We start from the raw sequence: 24,319 nt of genomic DNA on the forward strand, positions 1-24,319 counted from the left end.
CTGGTTCATCCTTGTGAGCAATTTCCAAATGCCTGAAGGTACCACGTTCATCTGTACAAACAATAGTACGCATGTATAAACACCATGGGACCACGCAGCCGTCATACCGCTCAGGAAGGAGATGCATTCTGTCTCCTAGAGATGAACGTACTTTGGTGTGAAAAGTGCAAATCAATCCCAGATCAACAGCAAAGGACCTTGTGAACATGCTGGAGGAAACAGGTACAAAAGTATCTATATCCACAATAAAACGAATCCTATATCGACATAACCTGAAAGGCCGCTCAGCAAGGAAGAAGCCACTGCTCCAAAACCGCCATAAAAAAGCCAGACTACGGTTTGCAACTGCACATGGTGACAAAGATCGTACTTTTTGGAGAAATGTCCTCTGGTCTGATGAAACAAAAATAGAACTGTTTGGCCATAATGACCATTGTTATGTTTGGAGAAAAAAGGGGGATGCTTGCAAGCCGAAGAACACCATCCCAACCGTGAAGCATGGGGGTGGCAGCATCATGTTGTGGGGGTGCTTTGCTACAGGAAGGACTGGTGCACATCACAAAATAGATGGAATCATGAGGAAAGAAAATTATGTGGATATATTGAAGCAACATCTCAAGACATCAGTCAGGAAGTTAAGGCTTGGTCGCAAATGGGTCTTCCAAATGGACAATGACCCCAAGCATACTTCCAAAGTTGTGGCAAAATGGCTTAAGGACAACAAAGTCAAGGTATTGGAGTGGCCATCACAAAGCCCTGACCTCAATCGTATAAAAAATGTGTGGACAGAACTGAAAAAGCCTGTGCGAGCAAGGAGGCCTGCAAAACTGATTCAGTTACACCAGCTCTGTCAGGAGGAATAGGCCAAAATTAACCCAACTTGTTGTTGGAAGCTTGTGTAAGGCTACCCAAAACCTTTGAACCAAGTTAAACAATTTAAAGGCAATGCTACAAAATACTAATTGAGCTTCTGACACACTGGGAATGTGATGAAATAAATAAAAGCTGAAATAAATCATTCTCTCTACTATTATTCTGACATTTCACATTCTGAAAATAAAGTGGTGATCCTAACTGACCTAAGTCGGGGAATTTTTACTAGGATTAAATGTCAGGAATTGTGAAAAACCGAGTTTAAATGTATTTGGCTAAGGTGTATGTAAACTTCCGACTTCAACTGTAAATATATATTTTTTTACCACCAATCAAAAGGGCAATTTTTCATAGTAAGGCAAAAGGGCACCCGAGGGCTCTGTCTGAGTCACAAGCCTCGTCCTGTTCCTCCACTCCCTCAACCCCCCTCCCACTCCCTGGCTCCACAGTATATAAATCCAGATCTGCTTTCTTTGGGGAATCTACTCTCATAGACAGCTCTATCTCCCATTCTCTTACATCTGCTGCATATGCTGTGATCCTCAGCTGCACATCATGTCCGTGACTTGGTCCTCCAGGATGTCGGCCGGTAGTGGCCAGGGCCTGTCTGGGGGAATAGGAGGCGGTGGAGCCAGGTTGGGCTTTGGCTTTGGGGGAGTTGGAGATGGCTTTGGGGGAGGTGGCAGTGGCTTTGGGGGAGGTGGCAGTGGCTTTGGGGGAGGTGGCGGAGGAGGCTTGGGCATGGGGCTGGGCTTGGGAGGAGGACTGGCTATGGGGTCTGGGCTGGGGTTGGGTGGGGGAGCAGGGGGTGGGCTGGGTTTCGGTGGTGGCTTAGGTGGAGGTGGTGGTGGAGGATATGGTGGAGGATATGGTGGAGGTGGAGGTTATGGTGGAGATGGTGGTTATGGTGGAGGTTATGGTGGAGGTTATGGTGGCGGCGGAGGCCTGATGGCCAGTCCTGCCTTCGCTATGGGACGCACCATGGCAGCAGGGGGGATCGGTGGCGGGTCGGCCATGGCATTGGGTACCTCTCTGGGCCCAGCATTGGCTCCTATGCGGTCCCGGCAGGCAGAGAAGAACATGCTGTCCGGCCTCAACGAACGTTTCTCCTCGTACATGGGCAAAGTGAGAGCCCTCCAGCAGGAGAATGCCATCCTGGAGGCCAGACTGTCCCAGTTGTCGGGGGGTGCGGACATGGGGTCTCCAGAGTCCTCCAGCACCACCACAGCGGAGTACGAGGCTCAGCTCGGCGAGTACCGCGTTGCCCTGGAGACGCTCACCCTGGACACCATCAAACTGGAGATCGAGCTGGACAACGTTCGCGGCACTGCCCACGAACTCAAGGCCAAGTGAGTGTCCGTTACACATATTTCATTTCACTTTCAGATGAATGATTTAATATCTTGGTTAGAGTACAAGCACAATACAACTATAAATATCGTAACTTAGTTCACCTTTATTTAGCCAAATACTGTAAGTAATTGAACATTCAATAAGCAGTTAATACTTTATTCGGTTGATAAAACTATATGGAAACTCTAAACGGTAAACCTTTAAGATTCCTCAATTTGTTGAAATTATGCCTCTTGACCGGATAGCTTTTATTTTGCCTAGTACTTTTATCCTCGTTCCATATTCATGTGGCTCCATCTATAGACAAGCTTGATGTTTTGATGGAACTTCCTTGCACAGCTGAATGGTGCATTAAAAAGGGTTTTGCTGCATGTTGTTGCAGGTTTGACTTTGAGCAAGGGGTGAAGTTTCAGCTGGACTCTGACATTTCAGCTATGAAGAAGGTAAAGAGAGAAACAAAGAGGCATTTCTTTTTTACTGGGATACGGTGTAAGGACATAATCCTCCTCCCCCATGACAAAATTCCCTACTCTCCCTCCGAATTTGTTCAGCGTGTAGATGTACCACTCTCTCTTTCCAGGACATAGATATGGCATCTGAATTACGCATTGATTTGGATGCCAAGTACTCCAGCTTGAAGGACGAACTGGAATTTGTCACCAAGACGCAGGAAGAGGTACAGAGAATTAAGTGTTTATGTTTATGAGTATAGTAAATTAGTATAGTAAATTAAGTATGAGTATAGTAAATGAACGATGTCATTATTTTGATATCTGGTTGTCGAAGTGTCTGTGTTCATCACACCTGACTCTCTGTCTACCCGACTCTCTGTCTACCTGACTCTGTTTAGCTGACTCTGTCTAGCTGACTCTGTACATCACTGTCCACCTTCTATCCACACAGGAATTGTCCACTCTGCAGTTCAAACTGGGAACCAAGTCTATGGACACGTCCGTGTCCATGATCGAGGTTGACACGGTCAAGTCCTTCGACATCTCCACCGCTCTCAACAAGATCAGGGTGGAGTACGAGAAGTCTGTGCAGCAACACAGAGATGAGGCGGACGCCTACTACAAACTGAAGGTTCTTCAACAATTTACTGCACCTATCTAACTGCCTACCCTGGCCTTGCCTGTCTGTCTGTCTAGCCTGTCTGTCTGTCTGCCTACCCTGGCCTTGTCTGTCTGTCTGTCTACCCTGGCCTTGCCTGTCTGTCTGTCTAGCCTGGCCTGTCTGTCTCTGTCTAACTGCCTACCCTGGCCTTGCCTGTCTGTCTGTCTAGCCTGGCCTGCCTGTCTGTCTGTCTGTCTGTCTGTCTGTCTGTCTGTCTACCCTGGCCTGTCTGTCTGTCTAGCCTGGCCTGTCTGTGTCTGTCTGTCTATCTAGCCTGGCCTGTCTGTCTGTCTGTCTGTCTACCCTGGCCTGTCTGTCTGTCTGTCTGTCTACCATGGTCTGTCTGTCTGTCTGTCTGTCTGTCTGTCTGTCTGTCTGTCTGTCTGTCTGTCTGTCTGTCTGTCTGTCTGTCTGTCTACCCTGTCTGTCTACCCTGGCCTGTGTCTGTCTGTCTGTCTGTCTGTCTGTCTGTCTGTCTGTCTGTCTGTCTGTCTGTCTGTCATAACAAAGCATACTTTTTGATACTTTCTTGTAATCTGTATAGTTTAACACTACTGAATGGCAACTACCTGGTATCAAGTGACAAAATGGCGCTTGTTTAAATGAGCTAATCCCAAAGAACGTAAATAGTGTTTTAACAGGGAGCGTCTCTCTCCTCTTGCAGATGGAAGAGATACAGACCGCTACTGCCAAGAGTTCGGAGGCCGTCTCAGAGGCTAAGATGGAAATCTCAGTGGCCCGGAAGGAGCTGCAGGCTTTCGGTCTAGAGCTCCAAGGCCTGGTCACTGCAGTGAGTGGGACCCTCCATCTTACTACTTCACCTCACACACGCACAAAAAAACAACCCTCTTTACAGTAAAGTTTTTGGGGGTGGGAGGGGACACCTAACATTTTGATCTCAAAGTCTTGGTCTTATATCCCGAGTGGCGCAGCGGTCTAAGGCACTGCATCTCACTGCTAGAGGTGTCACTACAGACCCCGGTTCGATTTCAGGCTGTATCACAACCGGCTGTGATTTGGGAGTCCCATAGGGAAGCGCACAATTGGCCCAGTGTCGTCTGGGTTTGGCAAGGGGTAGGCTGTCATTGTAAATAAGAATTTGTTCTCAACTGAATTCCCTAGTTAAATACATGCAAATAAAATGCCTCACTGTGACCACATGGTGATTCCACACCAGAGTGCTATCACAAGGCCAATTTCTGAAAAGAAACCACCTGCAGTAAAACATCTGAGTAAGACCTTGTGCAAAATGTACCTCAGCCAACAAAGCAAAAAAACATTTTTCACACGGTTCGCCAGCTACACCGACTGTTTAACGGCTGTTTCAGTACACTGCTTCCCAGCAGATCACCGTCAGACTTTATGATAAATCACATCAGGAAGTAGTATGCAGAAGACACAGGAAGTGGTTGAATCAGTATCTGGTTCTCTGAGTGACAGGAAAGTCCCACAGATGACACCAGCTCTGAATGTGCCAGACAGACTTCCTCAGAGAGGAATTCATTTGCAGTTGTTGTTTTTTCTGTTGAAAGAAAATGCTGTTCCTTTCTAAAACAAGAGATGATTTTCACTGTCTAAAGATCTTTGCTCATCCAAGACATTACAACATGCAAATACAATAGGTACTATAGATAAATACTGGCGTAGAATTCATCATCTCTCTAATTATTCCCCATCTCACTCAACTCTCTACTTTTCATGTATTCCCTGTCTTTCTTTCGTCTCCCTCTCTCTCTCTCTCCTCTTCCCATTCCTCTCCCATTCCCACACCCTCTCTTTCTCCTCTTTCCATTCATCTCCCACTCCCGCACCCTCTCTTCTCCTCTTTCCATTCCTCTCCCATTCCCATTCCCACACCCTCTCTTTCTCCTCTTTCCATTCATCTCCCACTCCCGCACCCTCTCTTTCTCCTCTTTCCATTCATCTCCCACTCCCGCACCCTCTCTTCTCCTCTTTCCATTCCTCTCCCATTCCCATTCCCACACCCTCTCTTTCTCCTCTTTCCATTCCTCTCCCATTCCCACACCCTCTCTTCTCCTCTTTCCATTCCTCTCCCATTCCCACACCCTCTCTTCTCATCTTTCCATTCCTCTCCCATTCCCACACCCTCTCTTCTCCTCCTTCCATTCCTCTCCCATTCCCATTCCCACACCCTCTCTTTCTCCTCTTTCCATTCCTCTCCCATTCCCACACCCTCTCTTCTCCTCTTTCCATTCCTCTCCCATTCCCACACCCTCTCTTCTCATCTTTCCATTCCTCTCCCATTCCCACACCCTCTCTTCTCCTCTTCCCATTCCCACACCCTCATTTCTCTTCCCATTCCTCTCCCATTCCCACACCCTCTCTTCTCCTCTTCCCTGTCTCACTTCATCTTTTCGCACATAATCTCCTTCAGTCCTTTACCCTCCTACCTTACTCTGTCCGTAATCCCCGCCCTCACACTCCTCCATTCCTCTGCTCTCTCTCCACCCCTCTCTCCAGAACATGTCCCTGGAGCAGAGCTTGGCAGAAGCCCATGCCCAGTCAAGCATGGGCGTGGCCGGGTACCAGAGTCAGACCTCCAGCTTGACGTTGGCCATCGAGGTGGCCAAAAATGACCTCCACAAGCAGATCATGGCCTACCAGGAGCTTCTGGACGTCAAGCTGGCTCTAGACGTGGAGATCTCCACTTACAGAACCCTACTGGAAGGAGACCACTTCAAGTCAGTACAATCCATACATACAGTATTAAAAGGATACTGTGAAATTCTGGCAAAGAATGTGTTATTCTACTTCCACAGAATCAGATTTGTATTTGTATTTATTATGGATAAATAATTAGAATAAGGCTGCCAAGGCAGCAGCTACTCTTCTTGGGGTCCAGCAAGGCAATAAGGCAATGAAAGCAGCTATATAAGTTATCTCCCTAACTGGTGTAGATGAAGGCATGTGTACTGGTTTTTTGTCCAATTTAACCTAATATAATGTCATCTAAAAAGTCTATGAGGAGGGTGTTAACGGTCATATTTTCACTCTTTTTCCTCCAGATTACCTGAGACATCCGGATTTACAGCATCTTCCTACAGTTTCTCGGGTGAGAAACATTTGAAACAAGGGAGTATAGTGGAGGTGAATAGAGTGGCCAAAAATACCACGTGGGAAAATACAACCCAAAATGGCGGTGCGAGCACCCATAGGCTGTCAGTGAGTGGCGACTTTTTAACCCCCCCCCCCCTCCCCTAAAAAAGTACCCAAATGGATGGCCTCACAACAGTAAAAAAACAAACATCCTATATCTATTTTTTCATTTGACTAATCGATTTATCGAGAAATCTTAACTAATACATTGTGGAGATGTCGAAGTCAGACCACCTGACGGATGATTTATCTGTAGGACCACTGGAGCTGGCATGGAGGGGGCAGGAGTACTGGGGAGTGTGGAGGGGGAGTGTAGTGTAGGGGGCAGGAGTATTGGGGAGTGTGGAGGGCAGGTGTAGTGTAGGGTGCAGGAATACTGGGGAGTATGGAGGGAGAGTGTAGGGGGCAGGAGTACTGGGGAGTATGGAGGGCAGGTGTAGTGTAGGGGGCAGGAATACTGGGGAGTGTGGAGGGAGAGTGTAGGGGTAGTGTAGGGGGCAGGAGTACTGGGGAGTGTGGAGGGAGAGTGTAGGGGTAGTGTAGGGGGCAGGAGTACTGGGGAGTATGGAGGGCAGGTGTAGTGTAGGAGGCAGGAGTACTGGGGAGTGTGGAGGGCAGGTGTACTGTAGGGGGCAGGAATACTGGGGAGTATGGAGGGAGAGTGTAGAGGGCAGTAGTATTGGGGAGTGTGGAGGGAGAGTGTAGGGGTAGTGTAGGGGCAGGAGTACTGGGGGGTATGGAGGGCAGGTGTAGTGTAGGGGGCAGGAATACTGGGGAGTGTGGAGGGAGAGTGTAGGGGTAGTGTAGGGGGCAGGAGTACTGGGGAGTATGGAGGGCAGGTGTAGTGTAGGGGGCAGGAGTACTGGGGAGTGTGGAGGGGTAGTGTAGTGTAGGGGGCAGGAATACTGGGGAGTGTGGAGGGGTAGTGGAGGGGGCAGGAGTACTGGGGAGTGTGGAGGGAGAGTGTAGGGGGCAGGAGTACTGGGGAGTATGGAGGGCAGGTGTAGTGTAGGGGCAGGAGTACTGGGGAGTATGGAGGGCAGGTGTAGTGTAGGGGGCAGGAATACTGGGGAGTGTGGAGGGAGAGTGTAGGGGCAGGAGTACTGGGGAGTATGGAGGGAGAGTGTAGTGTAGGGGGCAGGAGTACTGGGGAGTGTGGAGGGAGAGTGTAGTGTAGGGGGCAGGAGTACTGGGGAGTATGGAGGGCAGGTCTAGTGTAGGGGCAGGAGTACTGGGGAGTGTGGAGGGAGAGTGTAGGGGGCAGGAGTACTGGGGAGTGTGGAGGGAGAGTGTAGGGGGCAGGAGTACTGGGGAGTGTGGAGGGAGAGTATAGGGGGCAGGAATACTGGGGAGTGTGGAGGGAGAGTGTACGGGTAGACAGAGCCCTCATTCACCTCCACATTTCCATCCTGCAGGCTGGGACGCTCCCCGCTCCAGCACTCCTCAGGGCTCCCCTTTACCTCCCCTACCCAGGCTAGATACAAAGGCAAGTTCACACACATAGAGGGAGCCTCAGGGTAGGAGAATGGAAAACTACCCTTCTGCTCATATTATTTTCTCCGCTGAAGTCTGTAACACGTTTAGCAAGATGGGGAAGTTGCTGAACAGCTTTTTTTTTTGTTTTTGGTCACAACATCTCATGAGTACAAATGTGTGAATATGGCTTAACAAGGTATCTCCCTCGCTATCTCTTCTGTGCTCTTTCTCTATCCCCTCATCTGATTTTCCTTTCATATCTGTCTTTCTAGCTGGAGGCGGAGGAGGGGGAATTCAAGTTAAACAGATCATAACAGGTCAGTAACATGTATAACATGTGTCATAACATGTGGTGAATCCAGGTGAAAGCTATGATCCCTTATTGATGTCCCCTGTTAAATCCACTTGATATCAGTGTAGACGAAGGGGAGGAGACAGCTTAGAGAAGGATTTTTAACCCTTGAGACAATTGAGACATGGATAGTGCATGTGTGCCATTCGGAGGGTGAAAGGGCAAGACAAAATATTTAAGTGCCTTTGGAACAGGGTATGGTAGTAGTTTCTCGTGTGTATCGAGAATGGTCCACCACCCATTGGACATCCAGCCAACTTGACACAACTGTGGGAAGCATTGGAGTCAACATGGGCCAGAATCCCTGTGATACGCTTCAGACACCTTGTAGAGTTCATACCCTGACGAATTGAGGCTGTTCTGAATATATGAGGAAGGTGTTCTTAATGTTTTGTACACTCTGTGTAACGTTACATGCCTTCTACAAGTCATCACGTCCTCATGTAAAGCCATTAGTCAATACACACCGAGTATACAAAAAACATTGCACACCTTTACTAATACTGAGGGTAATTTTGATGCCAAATCTAATTCCAGTATTACCCTAACATTTGTAATATTGTTGTTTTTTTTGTACTTGCACTCACTTTGCTCCCCTCAGAACACACGGAGACCTCTCTTATCTCTGACGCCGCATCCGCAGACGAATCTGAATCCACCTGATTCCACCAGGGTACCTTTGGAACGTTGGACGCTCAGATGCTAAAGCAACTCTTTTTAACCTAACCCTCTCTAGCTTCTCTGTCAATCTATATCCCCCCCCCCCCCCCCCCCACTTTCCCTGATTTATAGACGACACAATAAACATTGCATCTTTACATCTGACTCCCCCTGCTCATTTACGTTGGCTCTGTTACATTATAAGGTCATGGAGATGTTATTATCATTGTCTATATACGTTTTTCAAACTCATATAATTTTACATGTGGATGTGTGACTGAGTGTCTGTGCACTCGTTAATTTACTGTGTTTTGATTAGAAATTGCATAATTACGTTAGTTGCATAACTATTTGTTTTTGTGAGTAGAAACAGGATAGTTGGAGGGTGCATGTGAGAATGTCTGTGTGTGTGTGTACGCTTCTCTCTGTCATCTCTATCCTGTTCCTCAAATATCGTTATTTTTGTGGTCTGCGCTTGGCATGCAAAGGCCCCAGATAAAGTACACCATACGATGTTCAAAACAGGACAGCCAACCCCCACACGCAACTGCTGTGAAAGTTTGTCACGCTACACAGGAAGTCATACACAGTTATTATACAGGACGGACTGTTGTCACGACAACCCTGTTGTGCGTAGGGTGCTTGTTCAAAAAACAAATTCACTGGTTAAAATCTATTCATTTATTTAATATTAGTTAAGAATCTGCAGCTATACTGCATGTTTTAGCAATCAATTATCTAAGATTATTATTATTATATATATATTATATAGTATTAGCTTATTGTAGGTAATTATAGTGTTCATTGTACATGACAATGGAACAATTACAAATTTACACAATTCGTTTTATTATTACAGTGTAATTAATGATGTACCGTAAGTACAATGTAATACGTTTTGTAATTACTCATATGAGCAGGTAGTTTTCTGTTTATGTTTCACAGACGACATGACACACACGTGCACACGTCTGGTGTGTGTAGAGATTACAAATGTGTTATGCCTGGAAATAATATATATTTTTTAAATATATTTGCCCATTTTTGTATAACGTTATAGTAATACTGCAAAGTGTTACCAAAATTACCAACTTCAAAATATGTTTTAAAAGTACTGCAAGAAAGCATTAGGAAAGATGAACTAACTATTGAAAAAGGTGTAATAAAACAAATTATGCTTTGGCTCGTTATACTTGGGAAGCTTCTGTAGGTGCTGTATTTTCTCAGTACTCTTAGAGCTGCCAATATAATTCCAAAAGATGTGTCTAGGACCTCCTTGCCTTGCTGCTAGGTTCTAACCACGTCGTATTTTTGGCTACTAGCTTTGGCCACAGTTTTCCCCCCCGCTTGTTCTTCACTTTCTGTTTGTGACGGCATGTGGTTACCAAGGTTACACGTTTGGAAGAAGAAGAGAGAGAGAGAAAAAAAAAAGGTGAGATCGAAATAACATTTTGTGACAATAGTTTACAAAAGTTTACAAAAGTTTACAAAAGTTTACAAAAGGTATTGGCTACATTGCATGCCGTTGATATGAAAATAAAATGTAAAATTAGACCTAAGTAGGTTTAGATAAATAACCTACTTCAATATAAATCATTAAGAATGGTATTCTGTATTCTGTAGAATGGTTGTCTGTGAATATCTTGAATGAACCATTATGACTAGACGGCATCCCCCTTTTACCAAACTTGTGCAAGCATTAGAAAATAAGTTATACTGTCATCAGTATCATTTCCACAGGATTGCAGCTTCTTTTTTTTAATTTCTACAAAATATTGTAAAAAGTTCAATAAACTTTACTCGGTTGAATAGCTGCCCATTTCGGTGCTTTCAAGGAGTTGTTCAACAGAGGGCTCTGTGATTGGTACTGCTATCTTTACCCACACCAGACGTGTGCACGAGTGCGTCATGTGCACGTGTGTGTCATGTCCTCTGTGAACATAAACAGAAAACTAAGATTTGCCCACACTGACCCACTTCCTCTTCCTCTGATGTGCACCATTCTCCTCGGAATGTAAACAAATGCCAAATCAATGGCATTGTTCACCAATAGAAATGTCAGGTCACAATGACATGTTTGTTGACATTGCTATGGCAATATTAGGACATACAAACTTTCAATGACATTATACTTCCTATGATGGAAGTCGCTACTCCCATACTCGACAGCGATGGACCCAATGCAGCTTTAACCTCTATTATAAATTGCGGGGTTCGAGCCCTGAATGCTGATTGACTGACAGCCGTGGCATATCAGTATATACCCGTATACCACGGGTATGACAAAACATTTCCTTTTAATGCTGTAATTACGTTGGTAACCAGTTTAGAATAGCAATAAGGCACCTCGGGGGAGGGGGGGGGGGGGCTTGTGGTATACGGCCAATATACCACGGCTAAGGGCTGTATCCAGGCACTGCGCGTTGCGTCGTGCTTAAGAAAGGCCCTTAGCCGTGGTATATTGGCCGTATACCACAAGCCCTTGGGCCATATTGCTTAAGTATATCATCAGCTCCCAATAGAGTTGCAGACGTTTTGAGCGTTGTTGTTGTTGTTGATTGTGTTCAAAGACAGTGTGGAGGGACAAACGTGACCTTTCTTTCCTGGAAGCTATTTCAAGTTGACCACAGGATGATGTAATCTTAGAGTCAGATGTGCATGTAGCAGAGAAGCACACAGCAAAACAAACATATGTAGACCGGTCAGAAAGTACTCAGACCCCTGGACTTTTCCCACGTTTTGTTACGTTAAAGCCTTATTCTAAAAATGTCTCGTTCCCTTCATCAATCTACACACAATACCCCATAATGACAAAGCAAAAAACTGGATTTTAGAAATGTTTGCAAATGTATAAATAAATAAATGGAAATATCAAATTTACATAAGTATTCAGACCTTTTACTCAGTACTTTGTTGAAGCACCTTTGGCAGCGATTAAAGCCTTAAGTCTTCTTGGGTCTGACGCTACGAGCTTGGCGCACCTGTATTTGGTGAGTTTCTCCTATTCTTCTCTGCAGATCCTCTCAAGCTCTGTCAGGTTGGATGGGGAGCGTCGCTGCATAGCTATTTTCAGGTCTCTCCAGAGATGTTTGATTTGGTACGAGCTCCGGCTGGGCCACTCAATGACATTCAGAGACTTCCCGAAGCCACTCCTGCGTCGTCTTGGCTATGGGCTTAGGGTCGTTGTCCTGTTGGAAGGTGAACCTTCACCCCAGTCTGAGGTCCTGAGCGCTCTGAAGAAGGTTTTCACCAAGGATCTCTCTGTACTTTGCTCTGTTCATCTTTCCCTAGATCCTGATGAGTCTCTCAGTCCCTGCTGCTGAAAAACATCCCCACAGCATGATGCTGCCACCACCATGCTTCACCGTAGGAATGGTATTGGCCAGGTTTCCTCCAGACGTGACGCTTGGCATTCAAGCCAAAGAGTTCAATTTTGGTTTCATCAGACAAGAGAGTCTTGTTTCTCATGGTCTGAGAGTCCTTTAGGTGCCTTTTGGCAAACTCCAAGTGGGTTGTCATGTGCCTTTTACTGAAGAGTCGCTTCCGTCTGGCCACCCTACCATAAAGGCCTGATTGGTGGAGTGCTGCAGAGATGGTTGTCCTTCTGGAAGGTTCTCCCATCTCCACAGGGGAACTCTAGAGCTCTGTCAGAGTGACCATCTGGTTCTTGGTCACCTCCCTGACCAAGACCCTTCTCTCCCGATTGCTCAGTTTGGCCGGGCGGCCAGCTCTAGGAAGAGTCTTGGTGGTTCCAAACTTCTACCATTTAAGAATGACGGAGTCCATTGTGTTCTTGGGGGCCTTCAATGCTACAGAAATGTTTTGGTACCCTTCCCCAGATCTGTGCCTCGACTCAATTTTGTCTCGGAGCTCTACGGACAATTCCTTCAACCTAATGGCTTAGTTTTTGCTCTGACATGCACTGTCAATTGTGGGACCTTATATAGACGTGTGTGTGCCTTTCCAAATCATGTCCAATCAATCTAATTTACAATAGGTGGACTCCAATCAAGTTGTAGACACATCTCAAGGATGATCAATGGAAACAGGATGAGCCTGAGCTCAATTTCAAGCTTATGCAACTTATGTAAATAAGGTATCTGTTTTTTTTATTTCTTCTTTTGTTTTGTTTTGTCATTATGTGGTTATTGTGTGTAGATTGATGAGGGAAAAAAGTATTTCATCCATTTTAGAATAAGGTCGTGACGTAATAAAATGTGGAAAAAAGGGAAGGGGTTGGAATACTTTCCGAATGCACTGTATTGTTGAATATATATATTGTATATATATACATACTGTATTTCGGGGGAATTACTAAGACTGTAAACATCACACAGTTTTGAATGTATATATTTGTTATGTTCTCAGTCGTTTTAATTTGTATAAAATCTGCCCTCTGCTGTTACCGCTGTTACAACTTTTTAGAAACCCACCATCGTGTGAAGTCTGGTTATTCTGTTACAATGGCTTCACCGGGTTGAACTTTAGAGCAACCCCAAATCATAGACAACAGACACGAGTTCTTGCTCACAAAAAAACACAAGTTGTTGTTTTGTAATACCAGCTTCATTGCATAGGATTGCTTGCAACACTTTTCTCATCACATCTCAGTATTACCACATCAGCTGTACCAAACACAGTGATGTAAGAATAGGTTACAAATCTAATGGCATTACCAATCATGTTTCGAATTTAACTTTACCCCCATTGATCTGTTTAATATCACTTTATTTGAACCCTTTGTCATACGGTCTACATAACACTATCATAATGATGGCATAGCAGATGTTACAAAAAGTCAAGTTGGTTGCTCATTTACACTCTCAGGACACAAACTTTTATCTAGGTATTTGTATTTGTATTTATTATGGATCCCCATTAGCTACTGCCTGCTACTCTTCCTGGGTTCCAGCAAAATTAAGGCAGTTATACATTTTTAAAAACATTACGATACATTCAGAACAGATTTCACAACATATTAAGTGGGTGCCCTCGGGCCTCTATTCTACTACTACTTATCTATAACACAAAATACATGTGTACATGTGTAGTGCATATGTTATCGTGTGTTTGTGTTTGTGTTGCTTCACAGTTGAGGTTTAGGGTTTAGTGAATGATTTGTCCCAAATTCAATGCTTTTAGTTTTGGAAATATTTAGGACTAACTTATTCCTTGACATCCATTCTGAAATTAACTGCAGCTTTTTGTTAAGTGTTGCTGTCATTTCAGTCGCTGTGGTAGCTGACGTGTATAGTGTTGAGTCATCTGTATACATGGACACACTGGCTTTACTCAAAGCCAGTGGCATGTCGTTAGTAAAGATTGAAAAAAGTAAGGGGCCTAGACAACTGCCCTGGGGAATTCCTGATTCTACCTGGATTATGTTGGAGAGGCTTCCATTAAAGAACAACCTCTGTGTTCTGTTAGACAGGCAACTCTTTATCCACATTATAGCAGGGGGTGTAAAGCCATAACACACATTTTTCTAGCAACAGACATTTATCGATAATGTCAAAAGCTGCACTGAAGTCTAACAAGACAGCTGTGAAATTGTTAGATATTACTTGTTAGATATTATTGCACTGGTCAAACACCATTTTTTACAAAAAGTTTACTAAGGGTTGGTAACAGGCTGATTGGTCGGCTATTTGAGCCAGTTAAGGGGACTTTACTATTCTTAGGTACAATAGGGGAATAACTTTTGCTTCCCTCCAGGCCTGAGAGCACACACTTTTTAGTAGGCTTGAATTGAAGATTGAAGGTAAGCTATTGAAAATTGAAGGTAGCTATTGGTTAGCAAGTTTGCTAGTCTAAACACTGTTTTGTGTCTTTACAGTGGTTATGGGCTTTATTGTCATTATAAGCAGTCCCTTATGATGAAGAGTTCAAGTAAAGTTTAGAAAGATATCTTATTACAGTGTAGCGTATACACACACACACACACTGAGACACACACACTGAGACACACACAGAGACACACACAGAGACACACACACACTGAGACACACATACACACACACACACACACAGAGAGACACACACACACACTGAGACACACACAGAGACACACACAGAGACACACACACACTGAGACACACTGAGACACACATACACACACACACACACACACACACACACACACACACACACACACACACACACACACACACACACACACACACACACACACACACACACACACACACACACACACACACTGAGACACACACACTGAGACACACACACTGAGACACACACTGAGACACACACACACTGAGACACACACACTGTGACACACACACTGATACACACACACACTGTGACACACACACACAAACTGAACACACACACACACACTTCTGTCTAATTTCCATTAAGTTACACTGCTTTTCCTGCCCGTGTTTTTCAGTATGTTTTGGCCCTAAAGGATGTGCAGATTGATATGAGAGACAGGTGATATATCACTAGATGTTACGACGGAGGCCTAAAAGGCGAGTCAAGGCAAGCATGACAGTGTCAAATCACCATATAACGTACAGCTGGTAGCATCCAGGGGTTATCCAGGCAGAACCGATTAGAGACGTGAGCCGAGACGGGATGATATTACTAGACTAGGCATTTTGAAATTACTTCACAAAGAAAGGAGAACTAAGGCACTCTTCAAATAATTAATAAAAAAATGCCTTTATTTATATGACATGTTCAACAGAAACAAAGATGGGAAAAAAAACTCTGACGTGTTTCGGCCGTCAGGGAGTACAAAGATATGATAATACAATGTCTTCTTCTGAACAGCTTTTTCCAATCAACCCTGATTTGAAGAGGGGAGTGGTTACATAATTAATGTTCATAGGCCCCATGTACATTACGAAATTCAAAATATTTACAACAAGTGTTGTAACGCAAACACATACAACGGTTTTGGAACCGTGCCTACAACTAAATATACCCTCAGTGCGTTGTCATGTCTTCAGTTCATCTGGTTGTTTAACGACTCGTTCGGCACATGACAGCAGGCCTGACACTGTGGCACTCTTGAACGGTAAGAAAACAAGAGTACGGTAAACACCTCGAGCAATTCTTAACTTGACGGCATCTGGTTGGAGTGTATCACCTTACTAATCTGCTCCAGTGTCGACCCCGGCGCCTTGACAAGTAGAGACAGGTATCTACTAAATCACCATATCATATATAATAACATAGAATAAGGATCCAGGAGATAGCACAATAGGATTCTACCACCACCCATGTTGTAGCCTTATGTTACAGTGTCTTTTGAAAACACCTACTGTGTAGGCTTCGACAGCTCTTTATGCAATGCTGGCTTGCATCCTTCCCCTCTAGTCAGGGAATGATTTAGACCTGGGAAACCAGGTGAGTGGACTCTCTGGCCAAGGTGTGTGGGTTCTACTCAATCAACTACAGTAATATAATGGAATGGTAACCATTGTAACCATGGTGCCTGATGTAACAAACCTAAGTAATTTAGCGCAGTATAGGCCTTCATTCCTATAACAGGAGGGACGAGATTGTGTGTGTGTGTGTGTGTGTCTGTGTGCGTGCGTGTGTGTGTGCATGCATGTGTGCGTGTGTGTCTGTGTGCGTGCGTGTGTCTGTGTGTGTGCGTGCGCGTGTGTGCGTCCTTTGCAAAAAAACATAATGCACCTTCTAATGTTTATACTACAGTGAAGAAATCCAAAGCACATGTCTGTCATTCTGGAGATTTTGGGGATCTCTGAAATTAACTGTAAATCAGTATATGAACAAAGGTGTCCTAAGAAAGCGTTCTTTTGGCATAGATATCAGATGAATGGAGTCTTCTGTGGGGAATAAAAGGGATTTCCTATGACTCATCCATTGTATAAAGGTAGCTACATATACATCTTCATATATGACTAAAATCCCTGAGAAGTTGCATGAGGTTGTATGCACGCTGCAGGTTTGTTGTAGCGAGACGCGGCAAAACCCGCAAATGAGCACTATAGAATATCACCCTGCTTTGCAACCTGACGTCAATTGTGGTTTAACTGAAACCTTTATAAACCTCTGGAGAGCAAACAGTTGCCAGACAGTTCTCTAAAGCAACTCGGTGATAAGGAAGCAACCAACAAGCATCTTGAATTTTTGACATCTGTTTGACATCTCACTAGCAGAGAACAACTGTAAGTAAAATTATCTGAACAGCTGGTCTCGTGTAGTGTTCTCAAATGTATTAACATTTAAGATAGCAGATTTGAAATGTAAGTATTTTTGCATGTATTACTACAAAGTATCTACTTCATCGTGCTGTAATATTTTAGTTTGAATATTTAGTCAACATTACACCATGACCTAAAATAACTGTGTGTTATTTTCCTGACTCATTTTGTTGTTTCTCTCGCGTCTCTTTCCAGATGCCAGTTATAGGTGACATGGTGACTTCACCAATGGATTCAGAGGTAAACAACTTGTATATATATATTACATTTTTTGTACTTTTTATACCATTTGTGTACAATATTGTGTGTGTGATATTTGTATGAAATAGCAAAAACATTTAATCACATCCAATTTTTATTATTTTAATTCATAACAGTTAAATTACATGTATTACATTTTTTTTTACATGCTCTTATGAGATAAAATGTTGGAGACCTGGTCTATATAAGTATGTGTACAGTATATTGGCACCTTTGCACTTTTCTTAAATAATTCCCTATTTCTTCTAAAAGTACTTGAAATTGAAAAAAAACTTTTGCTTATTGGATGTTAAACATTGTAAAGTTATAAGTTTACCATTTTCATTTAGAAAATAAAGACAAATGGCATGGGACAAAATTATTGGCACTTCAGAGCTAGTACTTGGTTGCGTAGCCATTGGCCAAGATAACTGCCAACAAATGCTTCTTGTAGCCATCAATGAGCTTGCTGAACTTTTCTATTTGGTCATTTGGCCCACTCTTCAGCAGCAAACTGCTCTAAATCTTCAATGTTTAAGAGGTCCCATTCACCAACTGCTGTGTTCATCTCTCGCCAAAGATTATGGATGTGAGTCAGATCTGGACTCTTCACTGGCCACTCCAGAACATTCCAGTGTTTCTTCTACAACCCTTCCAGTGTTTCTTCTAGAACCCTTCCAGTGTTTCTTCTAGAACCATTCCAGTGTTTATTCTAGAACCCTTCCAGGGTGCTTTGGGTTGTTGTCCAATTGAAGACCCAAAACCTTCAACAGAGACACAGTTTTTTTTTGGACACTGGGTTGAGCACTGCACTCCGAAATAATCTGCTGATTTCATGACGTCGTCTTGCACACATTCAAAGCCCCTAGTACAAGAGGCAGCAAAGCAATCCATTAGCAGTATCAAATCTGATTGCAGAGGAAGGTGTTATTTTCTTTGAACGCTTCATTTGGTCGTTGGTTAAACATAGGAAGACCACAATGCTGAAGGAAACTGATTGAACTTCTCAAAAACCCACTTAAACAAGCCTACACCCCACAAAAACAAAAAGTGTGGACCAATTAAACAAAATTAGAGCGCTTTGTTTATTTATGGCCAAATGAAGCATTCAATGAAAAGAACATCCTCCATACAATCAAAGATGGGGGAGATGTAATAATGCTTTGGGGTTGCTTTGCTGCCTCTGGTATTGGGGGCCTTGAACGTGCACAAGGCATCATGAAATCAGCAGATTATAAGGTGTTTTGTAGTCTAATGTTAAACCCAGTGACCAAAAACTGGGTCTCCATTGACGGTTGTGGGTCTTCCAGCAGGACAACAACACCAAACACACATAAAAAAAAGCCCCTAGGAATGGTTAAGAAAAGATGCTGGACTGTTCTGGAGTGGCCAGGGAAGAGTCCAGATCTGAATTATATCCAAAACGAGATCTGAAAACAACAGTTGGTGGAGGGCACCCTTCAAATATTGATGAATTAGAGCAATTTTCTGCTGAAAAGTGGGCCACATTTTCAGTAGAAAGGTGCAGCATGCTCATTGACGGCTACCGGAAGTGTTTGTCTGCAGTGTTGTCCAAAGGCTGTGTAACAAAGTACTAGCTCTGGGGTGCCAATAATTTTCTTTTTTAGGAAAACTGATTTCGCCATAGTGCAGAGAGAAACATTTTGAGTTTTATAATGCTATTCTACACATATTGTCATGAGGCTAAGAAAACATTTAGCATTTTCAAAGCTAATTTCCTGCAATGAAAATTTTTTTGTTATCATATGCTATTTGGTGGCCCCAATACCTCCAGGGGACCCCCAACCCCCCTGCGTGCCTGTTCGGTAATCCAGCCCTGATTTTAAAATTGCCAAGTTTGCAAAAATAAAATGTATTTGAGAATCTGACAAAGTTATTATAATTTTATTTTTTTATTTTACAATAAAATAGGAAATTATTTAAGAAAAGTGTGCCGATATTTCTGTCCGCAAACGTATATTCTGCTCCTATCATTTACTGGCACAATTGGTCCACATGTCCAACAAGCTATGTTGTCCTGTCTTACACACAGGTGTTCGACTACGACTCCAGCTTCACCCCCACGGTTGGTGAGGATGTTCTGGATGACTTTATGTGCGACAAATCTGCCGTTAGGGCTTTCAGAGGCCAGTATGAACCACCTCTCTACTGGTTCATCGTCATCCTGGGAGGCCTGGGTAACCTGACCGTGGTGTGGATCTACCTGCACTTCCGCCAGCGTCTCAAGACCATGACCGATGTCTACCTGTTGAACCTAGCTGTGGCCGACCTCTTCTTCTTGGGCACTCTACCCTTATGGGCCGTGGAGGCCAACCAGGGATGGAGCTTCGGCTTGGGCCTCTGCAAGGTCACCTATGCCCTCTACAAGATCAACTTCTTCAGCAGCATGCTGCTGCTCACCTGCATCAGTGTCGATCGCTACGTGGTCATCGTCCAGACCACCATGGCCCAGAATTCCAAGAGACAGCGGCTGAGCTGCAGCAAGTTGGTGTGCGCCTGCGTCTGGCTCCTGGCCGGGGTGTTGGCCCTGCCCGAGTTCATGTTCGCCAACGTCAAGGAGCTGGAGGGCCGGGGCTCCTGCACCATGGTCTACTGGAGTAACCAGGACAACCGCACCAAGATCCTGGTCCTGGCGCTTCAGATCTGCATGGGCTTCTGCCTGCCCCTCCTGGTGATGGTGTTCTGCTACGCCGGCATCATCCGCACCCTGCTCAAAACCCGCAACTTCAAGAAGCACAAGGCGCTGCGGGTGATCATGGTGGTGGTGGCTGTGTTTGTCCTCTCCCAATTGCCATATAACAGCGTGCTGGTGGTGGAGGCCACCAAGGCGGTAAACAGCACCGAAATGGACTGCGATGCGGAAAAGCGTTTCGACGTGGCCGGCCAGGTGCTGAAGAGCCTGGCCTATATGCATGCCTGCCTCAACCCCTTCCTGTATGTGTTTGTGGGTGAACGCTTCCGCAGAGACGTCCTCAAGCTTATCCGCATCTACCACTGCTGGCCGGCCCAGGGGATAGTCAGCAAGATCCAGGGAGGACCTGGGCGCTCATCGGTCATGTCCGACACGGACACCACACAGGCACTCTCGCTTTGAAGGCACAGTCATAGTACAACCTTTTGCGTGCGACCAGAAGTCCCTCATAACAATTGAGGGGCTGTGCAACTACGCTCTGTTCCACAATGCAAGGTCTGGCAACGGAAAGACAAACCAATATGGCTAACAGTCCCAGTGAGAGAGGTTGTACTGTCGTCGTTGCCCCCCCCCCCACTTCTCCCCCGGTTGCCCACTCTTGCATCAGAGTTAGACTTCTTTGGTAATCTGACCATGGCTGAGGCTGAGGCAGTGACATGGGGAGAAGAGGTCCATTTCTGAGAGCTGGAGAAACTCTTGGCTCTTGTGTGCATTACTAGAAGCATTGGTCATGATAGGACTCTTCTTTGGCTGGTCTAAAGACCTTCTCAGTTTTAGCTGATGACCACAAAGGATGGACAGTCGAAGTCTGTTTAGTGGTTTGTGTTTGACGATTCCAGTGACGGGAAAAGAGCTGACCATGACAGCATTGGGCCTGTACTGGTACAATGCATTTTCATTGGTCTTTATGGTTATGTAAATTCAGCCAAGCTGTTTAGTGCCTTTTTTTGGTTGCATTTGTTTAGAAAGTATAGAGATGGGAAAGAGGAAACACATATTTTCTTTACATTGATGGATTCTGTGACAGCATAGGAATCACCATTGTGGGCTATCTCCATTGTGGGCAAGTGCGCCCTCTATCCATCTCTATATTATAACGTTAATTGGCAATATTAACTAATATTAATATTATTTCATCAATCTCTTTGGTCGGACCGTATCAATGAGCTGATCAATTATTCGAGACACTTTCTAAGTAGGAAGGCCCTTATTTGTGATGAGTATGTTTAGCTTTCACAGTGAGAGTGAAACAAGTGTCATAAACAAAAAGTTGTATAAAATATCTATGATTGTGACTGCCCTGTTCACAATGACAATTGTGACTGTAATGACTGTAAATAAACAATGCATTTAAAAAATATATTTTTAGGTCACTATTATTGAATTTTTCCAAATTTGGTAATGATTTACTTTGACTACATATCCACATATCCATGTTTTAAATGGTGTATAATTGTATTTTCTGTATTGTTCCCAGGACACATTTGCAAATGAGACCTGAGTCTCAATGTGTTTTTTCGTGGTAATTTTTTTTTATATATTTTTTAAATGCGCTATTAGATATGCTACGGATATAATTCATTAAACTGTAATAATGCAGTTACCCATCTATAAGCGTCTCATGAACGTGTTATAACAGGTCCTAACTGCATTTTTACAGGTATAACTTGCTTGGGTAAGGAAGGAGAGGAATTTCCACGTTTTAGCGCCTTAACTGTTTTCCAAAATGTAGATTAATTTATGTCGTGCTATGCAAGAGCTCATATTTAGAATATCTTTATAGATGTATTAGTACAATGACATAGTAGTGTTATCCTTATGGCTGTTTTCAAAATGTGCTTACGCTATACCAGTGTTAGTGAATATTCCAAAAGACTAAACCCCGCTTTGAAAATGATGCTGATATATAGGCTGTACCAGCCCCATGTACCAGAAGGGACGTGACTTACCTTCTTCTGTTTCTCATTGAGGTCAATGGTGCCTGAAGATTCCCAGGTTCAAATCCTCAGGGTAAATATTACGGATCAAATGGTGTAGTCTGAGGGTCATATTATAACTCTTTCGTAACAAATTTTTTGTCTTATTCTTTTTTATTTCACCTTTATTTATTTAACCAGGTAGGCTAGTTGAGAACAAGTTCTCATTTACAACTGCGACCTGGCCAAGATAAAGCAAAGCAGTTCGACACAAACAACAACACAGAGTTACACATGGAATAAACAAACATAGTCAATAATACAGTAGAAAAAGACTATATACAGTGTGTGCAAATAAGGTAAGATAAGGGAGGTAAGGCAATAAATAGGCCATGGTGACGAAGTAATTACAGTATACCAATTAAACACGGGAGTGATAGATGTGCAGAAGATGAATGTGCAAGTAGAGATACTGGGGGGAAAAGGAGCAAGATAAATAAATAAATACAGTATGGGGATGAGGTAGTTGGATGCGCTATTTACAGATGGGCTATGTGCAGGTGCAGTGATCTGTACAGGTGCAGTGATCTGTACAGGTGCAGTGAGGTGCAGTGATCTGTGAGCTGCTCTGACAGCTGGTGCTTAAAGCAAGTGAGGGAGATATGAGTCTCCAGCTTGATGGCATTCTTTCATTGATCCCTATATTCTGAACCCGTTCTCTACAACTATTCTATTGAGTCTGTCGACAAAATTATAATTAAAGGTACACCGTATTTAAAGCGATAGTTTAAGATAAATGTACTGAAAACCCTATTGAATGAAAACACCACAACAAAATCTGTTGGCCAGCAAGTGGGAGGGTTTTCAGCGGTTGAATGAAATTTATTTATAGAGTCACACCTGCAGAGCGTGTTACGTGACTGAATAAGGTAAGTCTGAATACCAAATACTGAGAAGTGCGTGGGAAAGGCGTACGTAGGAAAGGCGTGCGTAGGAAAGCCATCTTAATATATGCATATTCATCTCAGTTTCAGAAGAAATTGGTAGATTTAAAAATTCTCTGATCTCGTAGATTATTTAGGATTAGGAAAATATTTATGAATCCTTTAAAAAACTGGTTTGGAGAGGCTTTACTCACAAAAGAAAGAAAACAGTGGGTTGATTCATTCTGAAAATTGACACATTAAGGTTTTTATTCCATGATAATATTGGAAGATTGGCGTACATAGAATTATAATAGGGAGAATAGTGTACAATAGTAGGCTATACCCTCGTCTATTACCTACACTAACCATGGAACTGTGTGATGTCACAGCCAAGTATTTTGCGTCGGATTCATTACTGCTTGGTCTGTGTTCCCTAACAATGTATTTAGTCGACATGTTTTTTTAAAAATATGATCAACTGTTACAAATTACCCTCAGCAACAGCCACATGGCCATAACGGCATTTACAGAGGAAGCAAATGAAGGTAATTAAAGCGATGTAATTACATGGATAATGGAGGCTATACCAACTCAAGGGAACTAACAGTAAATTGGCAGTTGAATAGGTGTTATTATTAGGCCTACTGATGCTTGCTACTGATATGTGGTCAATATTTAACATGATAGAATTAGGAAACAGAGAAAGTCGGGGGAAGAATATGATTAAGACATTCTAGAGTGCCCGTCCCTGTAATGGCGTTCCTCTCTCTCTTCATAAGAAGAGGTGGAGTAGTGATCGAGCCAAGGCGCAGCGGGTTGTGAATACATGATGATTTATTAAATAAACAAAACAGACAAAGACGAAAACGAACTATACTTGATATAACTAACAAAATAACAAAACGATGTAGACAGACCTGAACAAACGAACTTACAAATACACGAAGCACGCTGACACAGGAACAGACTACATAAACGCACGAACAAACCGAAACATTCCCGTATGGTGTATCATCGACACAGACACAGGAGACAATCACCCACAAACAAACAGTGAGAACACCCTACCTAAATATGACTCTTAATTAGAGGAGAACGCAAAACACCTGCCTCTAATTAAGAGCCATACCAGGCAACCAAAACCAACATAGAAACAGATAACATAGACTGCCCACCCAAAACTAACGCCCTGACCAATTACACATACAAAAACAACATAAAACTGGTCAGGACCGTTACAGTCCCTGCAAGTTAAAAGGCCGTACAATTAAATTCTACAGAATGGCACAGCATTTCATAAACTTTTCTGTGGGAAAGTAAATATGTTGATATGCTTCAGTTTGCTGCTGTATGACCGGTTTCACATTTTGTCTCCACTGGTT

General features: G+C 43.6%; 2 protein-coding genes across 2 annotated transcripts; both read left to right on the forward strand.

Annotated features, from left to right (window-relative positions):
- Positions 1–1,376: 1,376 nt before the first annotated feature.
- On the forward strand, positions 1,377–9,043 carry LOC129824520 (thread biopolymer filament subunit gamma-like). Its single transcript, XM_055884214.1, has 9 exons — positions 1,377–2,222; positions 2,609–2,669; positions 2,807–2,902; positions 3,130–3,309; positions 4,004–4,129; positions 5,821–6,041; positions 6,366–6,412; positions 8,205–8,249; positions 8,886–9,043. Exons 1-9 carry the CDS (start codon positions 1,429–1,431, stop codon positions 8,945–8,947), a joined length of 1,632 nt encoding a protein of 543 aa, XP_055740189.1. The 5' UTR covers positions 1,377–1,428; the 3' UTR covers positions 8,948–9,043.
- Positions 9,044–17,014: 7,971 nt separating this feature from the next.
- LOC129823692 (C-C chemokine receptor type 9-like) lies at positions 17,015–21,455 on the forward strand. The gene is made up of 3 exons (XM_055882599.1): positions 17,015–17,106; positions 17,338–17,382; positions 19,436–21,455. The coding sequence occupies exons 2-3, from the start codon at positions 17,338–17,340 to the stop codon at positions 20,495–20,497; spliced, it is 1,107 nt and encodes a 368-aa protein (XP_055738574.1). The 5' UTR covers positions 17,015–17,106; the 3' UTR covers positions 20,498–21,455.
- The last annotated feature ends 2,864 nt before the right edge of the window (positions 21,456–24,319 follow it).

The sequence above is a fragment of the Salvelinus fontinalis genome, chromosome 26 (genome assembly GCF_029448725.1).
Source record: "Salvelinus fontinalis isolate EN_2023a chromosome 26, ASM2944872v1, whole genome shotgun sequence".
NCBI classification, from domain to species: Eukaryota; Metazoa; Chordata; class Actinopteri; order Salmoniformes; family Salmonidae; genus Salvelinus; species Salvelinus fontinalis.